The sequence below is a fragment of the Opisthocomus hoazin genome, chromosome 1 (assembly GCF_030867145.1).
Source record: "Opisthocomus hoazin isolate bOpiHoa1 chromosome 1, bOpiHoa1.hap1, whole genome shotgun sequence".
Taxonomy (NCBI): Eukaryota; Metazoa; Chordata; class Aves; order Opisthocomiformes; family Opisthocomidae; genus Opisthocomus; species Opisthocomus hoazin.
The window spans coordinates 74,397,392-74,413,510 of NC_134414.1; the positions used below are offsets into that span (position 1 = coordinate 74,397,392).

The window sequence follows — 16,119 nt, forward strand, 5'->3', positions numbered from 1 at the left end:
AGTGTTGCCAGCAGGTTGAGAGGCAGTTCTTCCTCTCAGTCCTCGTGAGACCACGTATGGAGCGCTGGGTCCAGTTCAGGGCTCCCTGAAATGACATGGGCATACTGGAGTAAATCCACTGAAGGACCAGAAAGATGACTAAGTGATTGTAGCATCTCATGTGGAGAGGCTGAGAAAGCTGGGTCTGACGAAGAAAAGGCTTCCAGACATCTTATCAACATGGGGGCAGGTAGGGGTGATTAAAGAAGGCTGAGCCAGGCTGCTCAGTGGTATTGTATCCAGTGAAAGAATGAGAAGCAGTCAGTACAAACTAAAATACAGGAAGTTCTACCTAAATGTAAGGAAAAAGTGTCCTCATTGTGATGCTGGTCAAACCAGGAAACAGGTCTTGGAGAGGATGTGGGGTCTCTGTTCTTGGGAGATACTCAAAACCTGACTGGGCGAGGTCTTGAGCATCCTGTTCTCATTGACTCTGATTTGAGCAGGGAGGTTGGACTAGACAGCGTCCAGAGATCCCTTTGTGCTTCAACTATTCCATTACTTTAAGGAGTAAAAAATACAAATTTTAAATACCTAATTTTAGTTTATTGCTTTTGCTTTTCCAGAATAAGCTGTTCTCAGTGGTGCATGTATAGTGGTTGAGTTAGACTCCAAATGGAGTTGGAGAGCTGAGCCTTATAACAAGCACGCAGGTACTGAGCAGAATGATTCATAGAAGGTTATGCAGTGCCTTTTCTCATAGCTGATGACACTGCATAAAGCAGGGTAATCGACAGTAACCAGCATGTTCCCTTCTTGTTTTCAACCATTTGTAGTGTTCCTGATGCTGTCAACTTTTATGATAACTGAAAGTTTACATATTCCTTTTTAAAAAAGTAATAATAATAAAGAAGTTCTCTTTCGGTTTTTACAGATACTTTCACTGAGAAGCTTTTTGTTTTGAAACAAACGAGTAAACAAAATGTACAGTCTGTTGCACAAAGTCCTGAGTAACCTGGCCTAAGTTGGTCCCACTTTGAGTGTGGGGGGCTGGACTGGATGTCCTTCAGAAACCCCTTCTGACTTCAGTTATTCTATCATCCTATAAATTTCTGGTTCTCTTAGTGCTGAAAACAATGTAGCTGTGTTTTGGGTAGCTCTTGTAACGTTTACATAGCGTATGTATTTTTAATGCGGAATTGATTAGTAGCTTCATCTCGGTTTCATCAAATGCATTCCTGTACTATAAAAAGGCCGTGGTTTCTGACTGTAGTTGTCATGTTTGTTGTTATCCTTGAGTGAGAGCTGGATGAAGGCACAAAATGCATCGTTCTACCACAGAAGCCTTAGCCATTGAGGGCTAAGGGATGTAGAGAGACATTGGCTTGGAAAAGTACTATGCTCTGCATACCCTTTCACTTCCATAAAGGATTTTTTTTAAATTACCTAAAAAAGAGCTCTGTTTAAAAAAGAAAAAAGTTTTTAAAATCATGTTTTTGGAGTATTTTTTCGAGAATGTCAGAGAAGTAGAAAATTCTAAAAATTAATGGTTCAAATATAGTTAGCCCTGAGTTTAACTACTGGTTAGTATGTATGTAACTTGAGTTTTCTCCCACTTTTTGGAATGGTATTATAGCACAGAGTAAGGACTGGAAGGCATTAAAAATGGATAGTGCTGTTTGCCTGGCATAAAATTCTACTTCTGATCTGTAATAGTATCAAGATCTACAGAGGAAATTGGGAATTATATATTAAGGAAAAAAGAAGTATTTTCTGTGAGGCGCGCTGATCATTATAGTGAAAAAGCAAATAGCATTACTTGCTAGTAGTTGGATGTGAAATTTTATTTTTGTGTTGCACTCTTAGTCAAAGGAAAGGGCTGATCATTTCAAAGCTGCTATAAAGGATCCCGAAGCTTAGTCACTGCACTGTGATTCCATAAAAATCTACAACCTTACATTTTCCTCCCCCCTCCCTGCCCAGATAGTCCTCCTACCCAGCTACCCTTACCTCTGTTTGAAAGAGATTTTGTAAATTGAAGGACATAATCTTTTAGTCTCCTCTGTCCTGTAGAGCTCAGACTTACTCTGCCAGCTGTCAAGTGGCTCATGCTTGCTGAAGAACAATTTTCATGGGCATATCTTTTTAATAACATGAGAATACTGGCTTTAAGGGGTATGCATTCATATTTAGAACAGAAGTTTACACTGTGCTTCAGCATGGCTCAGCTGGCAAAGGGTTACTGAACTAGGTCTGAAAGCTTTGGAGATTTTCTTCAATTTGTGTCTCGGGAAGAACTGAAGAATACCAAGCAGCATAAATAGAACCAGTGGTGCGTGGTCCAAAAGAAAGTCAAACTTCCATTAAGCTGGGAGACGGAAGGAGGGCGGAATAGATGGGAGGAAAATTAGTGGCAAAGACAGACACAAATTAAGTGAAGATTTAATATGGTTATTTTGAAGATAGCATAGGAGGTAGCATCAGGTTATTAAAGAAGTCTTTACTCTGCTTGGCTTTTGAGAAAATATGCTTTATATGCAACCTCTGCATTTTTTTCACATGATTGAAAACTCAGATGCCTCACAGGAAGTGACTTGTCCCAAGGAGCCGGACTCTCATTCTGCAAAAATTTTGCTCTAGCGAAAGTGAAGAAGTAACTGTCTGTCAACCAAAATGCTCTTCACACATTTGACACTACAAGGAACTAATATGCCTGCATTGCCAGATAGGTCGGGCAGTGCAGGTCTGCAACTCGCCTTAAGGCAGTACAGCTTGAATGCTGGATCTCACTAAATATTTGTGTTTTGAAATGGATTCAAACAACATGGCATAATTTTTACTGAAAAAATCTGAAACTTACGAAACTTGAATAATTCTTTGTAGTTTTTTTTTCAGCGTTCCTCTCTTTTCAGTCTTTGGTGTTGTCTGTTTCTGTGGTGAAGGAGAAGGAAAAAAATTTTGAACTGAATTAACCAACAGGTCTGTAAGGTCCGGGGAGGTATGATGTGCTGTTGTCATGCTGCCTGACACTGCATCTGTTCTTTATTTCTGTACCTTGGTACCCATGCTTCATATTGGGAAAACTAAACAGTCTTCAACCAGCACGACCTTCAGGCTTTGTTTTTTCCCTTTTGTAGGCATGTTTGCAACTGTAGACGGCATTTCGCAGCATGCCCCTGTGCACTGGTCAGAGAACGTGGTTGGAGCAGCTTTGTGCTTTCCTTACGTGGTTGCTCTCGATGATGAGTTCATTACAGTGCACAGCATGCTGGACCAGCAGCAAAAGCAAACCCTGCCTTTTAAAGAAGGTCACATTCTACAGGACTTTGAAGGTATTAGAAAGGATGCTTTTTGTATCAGTAATTCTGGAACAACTGCCACTGGTCACAGTCACTTCAGTGTGTTTTTTTAAACAAAATATCTATCAAGCACATTAACTGTTGAAACTTCTATTGCAAGTGCTTTCCTGAATAGATTCCTGCAGACTATCCTAGGAGAACTTTAGTCATCCAAAACTCCCTACTTCTAACAAAATGTATGCTCATTAAATGTGCTCTAATTGTCAAGTTAATTGTTGGGTAGGAGCCTGTGGGGTCAGAGCTTTTTCTTGTAACTTGATTATTTCTCTCGTAGCAGCAGTGTTAATTTATTGCTGCAACTCGGTAATTGTGAGCTACAGGTATTTGTCCATTGGCTGTCCTGATGAAGTTCTAGCATCTTAAAATTGTGTCAGAGGTTTAAGAGAGGATATTTCATAAAGAATTATTCAACAAAAAATACAAAAAATACAAAAAAAAAACCCCAAAAATTCTTTTGATTTATTCTTGAGTTCTAAGTGTGGAATACATTACGTTGCTGTTTGTTTCCCAGGAGAGCTACAAAGTCTAGCACTGTGAACTGTATGTTACTTGCTACCTCTGATGTACAGCTCAGTTTTCTAATGTAAGCCTGTGGAAATATCTGGCAGTTAGAAATTCATATTCTCTGGAAACTGGGCAATAGTTTCAGTGGTGGCCTTTACAGCTTAGTTCATCATGAGAGATTATAGCCAGTTTCGTTTACTCAGAGTGGAACAGAATTGCTGTAAATAAATTTACTGTTATTTCTGCATATCTGAGGTGCAATTTACAGGTAAACTATCCTATCTAGTGACTATGTTAACAACAAAGATGAGCTTTAGAACTTTAACACCGTTTGGGTTCTTGTGTCTTAAACAGTAAATCTTAAAGCTTATTTCTGAAATGTGTTTTTTTTGTAGAGAATGTGAAGTGAATATGTCTTATTTGTTCTGTACAGGAAAGGTGATTGTTGCTACCAATAAGGGTGTGTATATCTTGGTGCCGCTGCCTTTGGAAAAACAGATTCAGGACCTTCTGGCTAGCCACAGAGTGGAAGAAGCCCTTCTTCTTGCAAAAGGAGCTCGAAGGAATATTCCAAAAGAGAAATTTCAGGTCTGTCCTTCCTTTAATTTTGATGCAAATATAAATTTCACAGTGGGTCTGTGTATACCAATGGTCAAGTGACTAGGGAAGCGGGGGGGAGAAATTTACACTGAAGAGAAATTTAATATCTTGTATGGTTTCATCCTGAGGAAATAGACATGCTGCCAAATTGGCTTCTGCTTGTAAAGGCTATGACATTGGCAGTGTCAAATGCTGTTGTTCTGCTGGTTTTTTTGAATTTTTTTTTCAAGTGTGTGACTTGAAAAAATGTAAACCAAAACACAACCGAAAAACTAGTGATAGAAAATACACTGCAATGCTTCCTTAGTACTAGTTATTATTTCCTATTGCTGTTTAAAAAAGTATACTTTATTTCAAATCAGAATTTTTAGGTTTTACTTGTTTTATCGCAGATTCTTACTGTATCCTAAACTCCATAGTAGTACAAATTCAAAGTTAAGTGATGAGAAATCTAAAGCAAATACATTCTACTTCCAAACTCATACAAGTAGTAATTGTACTAGTGTGTAACTGAATATTTAAGATCTTTGTGTGGCAAAGTGTCTTAGTAACTCTTTGATTAGATTGTTGATTAGAGATTTGTACTCATATCCTTCTACCTCTGGTTTATATTACGATACATATTCTACTGTGTTTGTTCCTATTTGTCATTTAGAGACTGAAACTTGGAAAAAGTAGCATGAAATCTCTACTCACCAAGTAGGTGAATGGATATTTGATTTGGTTTCTTTCCTTTTGTAAAAACAAAATTTGATCTGTAACCTGCAGAAAAGCTGGTTTGGTTGTTTTAATATACTTTGGAGCATTTTGTTGCCATTAAAATAGTATCTGTTGCATGACTTCTGATTTGTTTAGGAAGATGTGAAGTTTGGAACATGACTGTGGAAATACGGAGTTGCAGTGGTCCAAAATTACTCAGTCTGTCAGGGTTTTTACTAATTTTTTTTTTATTGTTTTCAAGAAGTTTCAAATTCCTTGTCATTTAAATTTTGGTCAAGGCCCTGGAGAAGTGGCATTAAAGTAAATGAAATTTGTATCAGCTTTCATTTTGATCCGTAACTCCTCAGTTGAATGAACAGCTGGGAGGCTGCTGGAAGTAAAAGGTTTCCATCCTTTTGCTAAGGTAAAACTATCTGGAAGTGCTTAAGCTGATAAGTATTTAGGCAAATATGGAGTTCGGTTCCCAGCATGTTTTGCTTTGCACCTTCATTTCCAACTTTTCCTTTGCAATCTATTCAAAGCAGCAAACTAAAATCCTGCTGTGAGGACCGGGTGCGTGATCTAATCAATGTATTCTGTGTATGATGACCTCTAGTTCTCCAATTATTACTTTCCAATTAATGTGGATTTAGCATGGGAGATGTCTGTCTGTGCTTTGCCACAGTATGAACTGCAATTCATTATCTAAAATACCTGAGGTAGAATCTCATTCCTCCCAAGTTTTCTTGCATTTAGGATTTTTCTGTCTTTAGGATAAGTTACTTTCTGTTCACGTGTATCTTATGTGCACAATGTCTGTCTTCCTGAATTACTGTTTCCAAGAATATTCTAAGTTCTTTCAAACTTAACGTGCTTTTAAGGGTGTTCAGTTACTCTGAGGCAATGCTGCAGCTGAAGAACAGAAAATGTATTACTTGTAAGCAAAATAGATTATTCTAGTTCTGGGCTGTATTTGCAAACTGATATTAACCAGCTTAAATTGATGGAGTCTCCAAGTGACTCGTATTAAAATAACTCAATCTGGCTTAGTTGTTGAGACATCAGTCCAATTTTTCAGAGCTTATCTGTAGTTGGAAATACAACATGTTGAGCTGGCTTTCTAATGTGCCTCTGATACTTAATGCTGTCATTACAAGTTTGTTACAAGCACATCAGACTTTCTTTTACTGTAGGCTCACATAATGTAAATCTGATGGAGTTCAACCAAATTACATGCCTTACATGCCTTGCGATATTTCTTTGGCTTACTTCAACTGGTCACATAGCCACTCCTTTCTAACTCCTGTCTAAGAGATATCTTTAGATAATAGATATTAGACAGATAATAGGTATCTTCTAATAGATATCTTCGGATACCTGTTTTGCAAGCTTTACTGATTTCTGAGTAGCTGACACTTTCAAGGCCTTATTTTACCATTTTATATGAGCAGAGGCAGGAATACAGAGGTTTGGCATTAACGCACTTGATCCAGCCACTATAATTTATCCATACAGAAGTGTGATAGTGATTGTCTGGTACATGTAGCATAGTGCCTCCTTTTTCCACATGCTGCTTTAATTTCTGCAGTTTGCAATGGCTGTTGCTATCTTACCTGTGACTTGAACTCAGTCATGGCATTGTAGGACAGTTCTTGAGGACATGGTTTTTTTTTCCTCTGGTTCAATACTGCATTGTCATTGCATGCATACACAGATGCATGCTCTCTCTATATCAGCAGTATTGTATCAGCATGAATCTCTCTCAATATATATGCTACTAATGCAGAGGGATAGTGAGATTGAAACACTGTACTGTACTCTCAGAATTATTTGTACAGCCAGCATTTAGTTACTGGAAAGAAGCAGGTCATGCATTAGTAGCTCTAACCTGTTATTTAGCTCATGGTCCCTGCAGACTGAAAATGTCTCTGTGCCATATTAGGTGAAAAATCCTTGGTCTTTGAGCAATGAGAATTGCTGCTAGGCAATAAAAGCTAAACAAAAGTGTTGCTAGGAGATGGCTTTGCTGGATATCATTTTTGGTAGAAGAATACAAAGGCCTTTCTACCATGCTACCATGAAATGACTGAATACTACTTATTAATTTTTCAGGACAGCTGAAGTTTGCAGAAATCATGGTTGATGGTAGTGAAGACCTTGATTAGATTGACACACATCTTGCATAGGTACCTCTCTTTTTTCTTTTTTTCTTCTCATTTCTTTTTAGTTTCAAAGAACATACTAACTGCACCCAAACCTGACCAAAAGCTGAATTGACTTTCTAGAAGAAATCTTTTTGGCAATCTAGTTGGTAATTCTGACCATTTTAGAAAGGGTTTTTCTAGCACTTGAGAGAATAAAGGCTTCATTATAGCTATTGCAGCTTCAGCAGTCATCATTCTGTTTTCTGTCACTTTTTCAGGTATGAATTAATACAAATCTTATTTTGTGTTTTTTAGAGCTAGGTTTTTTATGTCAATTCAGTCAACAATATAGAATTTGTCTAAAGCACAAGTCCTATGATGGCTCTTCAGAAATGATAAGGGAATAAACAATGGGTTGAATTTTGACTGAGTGTAACTTAGTACCTTTTTAAAAGAAGACTATTGTGGTATTCTGGCAAACAGGTCTGGAAGAAATCAAGATGTTTTTTTCTATCATAAGCAAAAGTTAACAGTATGATTATTTGGCATATAGATCTAGCCTTCTTTTAAAACCCTGTGAGAAAGAGAGAATATTGAATTTTCCACAGTCAGTCTGGTCTTTTGTTTCCGTAATCTTTACCACGGAACATCTTAATGTCTAGTGTTTATCTTGTCAGCTAAAAATCAACCTGAATACTCCCTATGCCATCACTGCATCTTGAAAGTATCTGTCTGTAGACATTCTACAGCTTTTTTGTTTATGACTTTAAGGGACAAGTGAAGATATGTCAGCAGTTAAATGAAAGAAAATACCACTTAATCAGTTCAAATTTAAAATTGATTCCTTTGGCCTATGCTTACATTATCAACAAGCTGTTTTCACTTTCTTGTTGAAAACGTGGCTGGACAGACTAAGCTCTACAATTTAAGCAGTATTTTCAGTGTCCTAGATCAATTAAAACTTAATTCCAATATCCTGATTCACTCAGTATGTAAATATTAATGGTCACTCCATTACAAAGATTGAAAAGAGACTTTAAAAAAAAAAAAATAGCCCAAGTCCTACTTTTGATACTAGTTTCTCTAGCAGGGTGAGAAATACTTCTCCTTCAACTCTCCCTGGAAAGTCTGAGGCCAGACTTTGAGGCTTTTCTGGTGCTACAAGATGCATATAGTTGCAGATGGAAATCCTTTACCAGCATCCTTAAGGGTGTGACCAGATGGATATTCATCAGTTCACAGACTAATGTTTATTGATGTAATGACACAGTCATAAATCCAAAATATTTTGCATCTTTTGTAAATTAATCAGCGGTGATAGTTTTACTTTATTACTGTAATTAAATTCCTTTTAAGCTTTAGTTAACTGTATTTTGAGTTAGTACATTTGGACGTAAAGCGTAGTAACATTAATTAACATAAAGATGTGAAGTAGTATTGTTCTTTTATTTTCATATTGTTACGTTTGTCTGAAAAAGTGTGATAGATAAAATTTCCCTCTGTTTCCCCTTCTCTACCCCACACTGGGGAGGCAAGGAAAGTCCCACAACCTTACAAATCAATAGGTTTTAATGGCTTGCTAATGATCAAGATTAACTGTTTCCTGAAGATAATCCATTAGTAAAGCAGGCACAGGCTAAATGGACTTAAACCAAGCTTTTCTCTTGGTAAGTCCAGTCTTTAATCAAGGTGAAAAATCACGAATTAGAATATCAGTCTACCCTGCTTGAGGCCTGACACTCTCTAGCAGTTCCTGCCTGGAAGACGTTGCTGAATGTATTGCAGTTTCTCTGGTTATTTTCGTTGAAAATGGGAGTCTGTTATTAAGAACCACATTCGTGTATGCTGGTAAACATGACAAAGCTGTATATTGATGGGAAAGTTTAAGGTGAAAGACAGGGCATGTGGAAGTAGCTAGGTACATTTGCAAAACAGCAGTGTTGTCACGAATGGTGGATGCTTTGCGGACCACAGTTTAGGTTCCACCTTTTAATAATTCTCTTTTGCTGTTGCAAATAGGCTGGGCACGAAGGTTTCATTTAATCTGGTGGTAGCTTACTGATCATTAAGATTAAATCAGTCCTAGCATTTAAAGTAGTTTAGTGTTCTTTTTCTAGTGAATTCCTTATAAACCTTCTTCTGTCTAGGCATGACCTTAACAGTGAAACTTCATAACACACAACTTTTCGTATGGTTTACTTGTGCTCCTCTCTTTAATTATATTTTTGTGTACATTCCATAATGTATTGGATATTGGATAAGATGAACTGTGTTGGAAGTATTTTTATTTACAAAAAAAACCCAATAAAACCACCAAAAACAACAAAACCCCAAATTGGCAGAAAGTCAGAAATATGGTCATCAGCTGGGGATGAGACCATGAGAATGACCAGCAAGGTTGCTGCAGAAGTGAGGTGAGACAGGGGGAAAGTTGGCTGTGTGTGGTCCAGTGGGACCACCCTTGAGTTTAAATCTGGTTTTGTGCTTGCTGAATCATAGGAAACTTCAAGTATAACCATTGGCTTTTACATTTGCGAATACCACGAGCAAAAACTTGAGGCAAGTCAGACTGATGTCAGATAAGTCATTATTTGAATAAGAACACTTAAACTTGCTATTTGTTGACTTTGCTTTTAATAAGTACTCGTGAACAGTGTTGGGTTCGCACACTTGTGCAAGAAACTGAGTCTGGGCAGCAGATTCAGCATATTCAGATGCATACAATTTAAAATGTAGAGGATCAAGGCTTTACTTTGCATGTAACTTGACAAGTCTGATTGAAGATCATGTGTTCAGTGTTTTTGGCAGGTAGTTCTTGCAGTAGTGACTAACACTGTGTAAATAACTCCTTACAAATATAATAAACCTTTTTTCCCCCTTTCTTTTTCATAGGTGATGTACAAACGAATCCTGCAGCAAGCAGGTTTTATACAGTTTGCACAGCTTCAGTTCCTTGAAGCAAAAGAACTCTTCAGGTAATTGTGTGACAAAAAATTTATTAATTTATCTTCTTTAAATAAGAAGTTAATGTTCCTGGTTTTAAAAACTTAGTCTCTCGAGTGTTTTTTGATGCAGATGTGAGTTCACTGTGATAAAATGGTTGTGTTGGGGGTAAAAACAGAGTAACATAGAAACAACTTTATAACTGAAGAGTTAATGCAACTGATTTTTTTGGTGTGCTAACATCATACAGTAGTGTTAAGGCTGTAATCCTGTAATCTGAGTGTTGTAATTGTGGAGATTTTTTTACTTTGTGCCCATGAAGGTCAAGGCTTTATTATTGAGCCTGTGCTGTGATTTACAGCATGGATATTGCTTGGTTCTTTTTTCTTTTTTTTTTTTTCTTTTTTAAGAAAAAAACTTTTAACAAAAAGTTACAATTTAAATATTAGTTACAATTTATATATTGACACAACTGTACTATTTTTTTTGAGGATGCTGATACTGAATTTGTTCTAACACCTGTTTTGCTAGTCGTTTTCCAGAAAACAGATCATTTGTTCCTGAAGTCTGTACTAACCTTCATAATTTAGCTGTTCCAGCAGTCACTTGTTTACAAATTGACTTTGGTACTCCACCTTCATTCAAAAAATGCTGCTTGTTATCTTTTTATTTTACCTGATAATTTCATTTCTGCCAGCCATGCCTCATTCTGTGCTGGGGTGCTGTCCAGAGTTAGTGTAATCCATGCTGACCACATAAAATAACTCTCCTTGTTACCTGCTGAAATTCATTTTAAATCAGTTTGCAGTCTATGGAATAGGATTAAGGTTAGACAATTTGCTGTATATTGTAGGTGTGTACAGTACAGGAAGAAAGTTGTCCTTGGCTTTCTGGAAAGGTGTCAGGGAAGGTAAAGCTTTGGGAAATGTTACTGCTGTTGAGGAACTTATCCCATTTTGCCTGTTGCTTAACAGGATAATGGTAGACACTGAGCTTGAACAGGCAGTGTACACTGAGTAAAGATTAGGGAATGACAGGAAAGGCAAAAATATAATATAGTCACAACATATAATCACAATTTGTTTTGGCCACAAGCACTTTCTGTATCACCTTGTAATTTTTGGCATTAGCAAGCAACTTGCAATCTTCTTCCTCCCTGTAATGTTCCAAACGGTAGACTGAATCGCTGGTGCGTTGTGTATCTGAAGTAGAAGTACGAGCTGGACATAGTTAGGAATCCTTTACAAAGTTCCCACAATTCCATATGGCTTTCCAATGAACTTTTTTCATGATTTTTTTTTTTTTTTTTTTTTTTTGTTGTCAGTGTGGCCAGCTTTGGTAAAATAGTTTGTTGAGGTTGTACTGTCTGTGGAAGTGTGTTCATTGCCTGGGTGTGATTAGGTGGCCAGAGCTGTGTAGCTCTGCAGCTGCCTTGACTATGGCTGACGCTTTAACTTTTTTTTCCTATTACTTTATTCCACCCTGCCTGGCAATAATTCGCAATGGGGTTTAATCTGGGTGCCCCACCTTGCTGGTAGGGGCCCGGGGATCTTTTAAAGGCAGTGAGAAGTGGGAAATGCATCTCCTACAGGGAGCTCCAGCACCTGTGGAAGGAGCCAAGATCCAGTTATGCAGCCTCCATCCAGCTGGCAGTCCATCTGACAAATGAGCTTTAACAAACAGGATTGTGGGGAGCTCCTCCGTAGAAAGAAACATGCCTCATGAGAAAACATGCTGTCCAGGCGTGAATTTGGTGCTGAGTCGGCATCTCAGGGTGTTCCCTTGCTTTAAAAGCTGCAACAAAGCAGAACAACTGTCCATGAATTGCTGAATTCTGCTGCGGGGGAGAAAGCAAAGTTTTGTGTGCTTTTCTTCTGGCCAGCCATACATGAGCTATGCAGACTATTTTGGTGACTCTGAAAAACTTCTGATGGAATTGGGTTCCCTTGTTTTCAGCCCTGGTGAACACACCCAGTTTGAGTAATACCTGGTTATGCCCTGATACACACTCAAACAACTTGTTCATTTTAGACCTGCTGATGCTCAGAGTAGAAACGGGAAAGATAAAGGCAATCTATGCAAACACTTCCTCCCATCTCCATGTGTTGCTCTGCAGGTGTTTCAAGCTAGTGTTAAAAGTAACTTCAGTCTTAAAATACCAAAGGGAAACTTGGTACTTATGTGAGAAAAAATGGATGTAGCAGTGAAACAGTGGCAGCAGTACCTCCAAGAACTTCGTGTGATGTGGACCTATTTCTGGCTAAATATGAAGTGAGATTGTCTCACTCCTCAGAAAATATCTGTCAGTTACAGGCTAGCAGGGGAAATGATTATATTGAACTAAAGGTCTTGTTTACTTGCATCAATAATCTTCTTGCATAACCTTGTCAAGATATGGTTATATCATATGCTTAACTTCATAGTTCTTAAATATGGAAACTTTTAAGAGGAATACTTTGCTGCTAAGCTCCTTTTGGTTACGCTGATACTTCTGAGTACTGAAGAAGATTGACAAAAAGGAAAGAAGTGGGTGCTTTATTGAAACTCAAATAGTTCAACAAAGGGAGGAGAACTTTCTTCAGCTGGATCCATTAACCTTAAACTGGGTGAACTGTCACAGTGGGGCTTCTTTGATCTGACAAATTCTGTTAGAAGCAATAACAGCATTGTGATTGTGTTATATAGTTGTGATTTATATATTTTTGCTATTTCATATTGCTGTCATTGGAGGCTGGCATGCTGTTAGACCAAACAGCTGTGTTTAGCAGGCCATTTGCTGAATTCTAGATGTCTTGCCGAGATATCGGTAGCTGTCACAGTGAAACCATTTCTCTCCAGTGTGTTTGGTTATGTCCTTTCACTGGTTAGATGTTGCTTACAATCTGACACACCAGATACTGGAACTTTCTAAACCTTGTTGCTCTTCTTAAATCAAATATTAACTCTTTTTTACAGTGTTGTCTCAGCTGAGGAAGGCTAGAGAGAGAGATTTATAGCTATAGTCTCTCCTACACTGGGAAGGTTAAAAAATAGCTGGTACTTATACCTGGAGACATAAGAAGTAGGACTCAGTGTGAGACTTGCATCTTAAATGTGATTCAAGAGTATAAGCTTCTATTACAGCCAGCGGGATCTAGGCAAAACAGCTAAATCATGTAGGCTTCTTTGACATCTCAGATATCTGTAAATTTAAGGGTCTGAATTTAGACCTAAGTTTCCTGAAAACTTGTGGGTTCTGCCAGTTGCATTGTTTGTATATATGAAGCCCGAGAAGACCTAATGCAGAATTACTCAAAGGGAAGTTGCGTTTTAACATTGACAGCTTGACTTGTCTGAAGCTTAAGAGCCTGCTTTCTACTTTGTGGTGAGTTGCTAGCTATATTTTGCTAAACCTGAGATGCTGCAAGCTGAAGAATCAAATGTGTTTTTCAAGAGAGATGAGGTCCTTTGTAGCTTCTCCTAAACCGTTTCCTCCAAACGTGGTGCAAAGAGCCACAAGACATCCACAGATCCCAGGAGCTGTAAGCCTTGAGATGAATGTTAACTATTCATGCAGGTGGGGTCTTTTTTCAGTATTTGGTATTTTTCTGGAGTAGTTTGTTCTGGATGTGCTTTTAAGGAGGTTGCTTAATTGCTGATTACCGTTGCTGTGAGGAGAGCAAAACCACACAACATGAGCTTGAGTCAGACCTGCTGAGAGAACCCCTGCTGATTCACAGCCCAGGGTTTGGACTAGCCCGAGTTGGAAGCTGGTTTTGATTCTCCTTTTGGAAACAGATGGTCATTAAGGCCAGAAGGGGCAAGTTAAATACAGCATTTTTAACTTCTTCATCCATCTCCAAGGTCATTGTCTTAATCTCAAGCTTAGACCATCTCCAGATATGTGGCAGCGTAGCCAGCAAGGGACCCAATGTTTACACTTGAATTTCTGTGAATTTAAGACTCCTTGCTTCTGCACTAATTTTGAGTCACATGTTGATGTTATTAAAGTTATGGCTTAGCTTTTCTAAAACAAATCAGTGAAGAACCTTGGAGGGAAAAAAAAATCTCTTCTTTGCTTAAATAGGGTTAATTTTCTAGTGTCATACATCTCATGTAGCATATCTTACCTGGTGGTCCTCAGGTCTTAAACTTTCATGAGTAGTTGGACTAGCCAAAGCTGCAGTTAGATTACTGTTATGAGCTCATACTGGAAGCCTAAATGCTGTTTGAACCATGAGGTCACACGACTGACAGAACTTACTGCTTCATGTGTTCTGAAATCTTTAGTCTCCTTCTCTGGAGATATTCAAGACCCGCCTGGACAAGGTCCTGTGCAGCCTGCTGTAGGTGACCCTGCTTCGGCAGGGGGGTTGGACTAGATGACCCACAGAGGTCCCTTCCAACCCCTACTATTCTGTGATTCTGTGATTCTGTGATTCATGGTTATTCTGCCTCTTAGAAAAAAAAAAAAGAAAAGGTCCTCGTCTATTTGTGAGCTCCATCATAATGTAGATCTAAGAATTTCAAAACCAAATATCAAGTCTGAAAAGAGGGATTAAAAAGAAATTTCAGCTGCAGAAATGTGCAAAGTAGGCATGACCACTGGTTAAAGTGTTCTGACTCTAATTTGATTAGAGGCTGGCTTTTTTGTGTAGAGGTGGTTTTCAAGCAGTAGGAGCTCTGTGTACGAATCAGAAAAACTTGCCGTTCAAACCTCTTCTCATGGGAAGACTTCCCACGTTCAGCTCTTTCTCTGTTGTGGTCCTCTGTTGTTCATGTTGCTGTTCTTGCGCTTTGCAGTCACTAGCTTCTGGAACAGGATACTTGCTGCTTTTGAATTTGCTTTTGCTGCCATCTCCCAGAATTTAATTCTGCTGGTATAGATTTTTGTAGCCAAAGGACAGTATTTACTTTTTTAAAAGTTCTAAATCTGTGTTGCTGTGGTGGTGCTTCCTAGTGGTTCATGTTTCCTGGATGGTTTTGGGACTGTGTCTCTGGCAAGAAGTGGACAACTTGGGGCGTGCCCCACTGCTTTAGTTCCTTTGGAACAGGAGAGAAGGGATGAGCCTGCTTGTGAGCATTTTTCACGCTTTATTGCCTGCAGAAATCTGCTTCGTCTGCTTCCATGGTTATAACTTGTTTCGTTTTGGAATTCTTTCCAGTGAAGGTGGTGAAGTCTTATTGAGGTTGCTGATCACTGGAGAGATAAGAAGAATTTTTTAAAAGTTTTACTTGCAACAAAGTAGTGACTATAGGGTCTCTAATTTTAGAGAATTGTCAGCTCATTTTAGTTTTTTTCAGCTCAGTTTATCATCATTTTTGCTCATTTTTAAAGGTGGATTCTAAATAATGACTTTGACAGTGAAATAAAATACAAATTTTGATTTCTTGCTGTTCTTCTAAAGCAAAGTCTGGGAGGAGGAGTCATTCTAGCTGTGAAAATTGGGGAGTTGTTTGCATGTGTGAAAATTATTCTTCTGTCACAACATGAATTCTTCAAATGCTTGAGCAATTTCTTTGATCTAGGCTGAAAGAAAAATGTTTTGTGTAGTATATCTATGTTACAACTTGCTCCTGGATAAAGTATAGATGCCCTTCACATGTGAAGTGAAGCCACTCCATAGTATCTGACATAGAAGTACAGCCAAGATCTGTGCCTGTACAATAGGCTACTACTTATTGGTTAGGTGGATTCATAATCAGTATCCACAGTTCTTTTTCAGAATTTCCTTAAAAAGTGAGCCGAAGGAGGAATCTGGTGCATTTCAGGGTTGGGGAAAACATTTTCACCATCACAACATGTGTTCTGAAATCTTTAGTTTTCTACAGAAAGTTGCAATTTTCTACAGTCTTGCACAGGCTATGTGGCTTGCCTGAAGGGGTTTGCTCTCTCTTTTTTTTTTTTTGTT

At 38.2% G+C, this 16,119-nt stretch overlaps 1 protein-coding gene across 2 annotated transcripts in view; it reads left to right on the forward strand.

Annotated features, from left to right (window-relative positions):
- The window catches only part of TGFBRAP1 (transforming growth factor beta receptor associated protein 1), a 39,424-nt gene that overhangs the window by 9,137 nt on the left and 14,168 nt on the right, over positions 1–16,119 (forward strand). For both annotated transcript variants that reach the window (XM_075425957.1, XM_075425964.1), the window contains exons 3-5: positions 3,117–3,311; positions 4,276–4,430; positions 10,178–10,260. In XM_075425957.1, the coding sequence (XP_075282072.1) occupies positions 3,117–3,311; positions 4,276–4,430; positions 10,178–10,260 (433 nt within the window). The remainder of the gene's footprint in view (positions 1–3,116; positions 3,312–4,275; positions 4,431–10,177; positions 10,261–16,119) is intronic.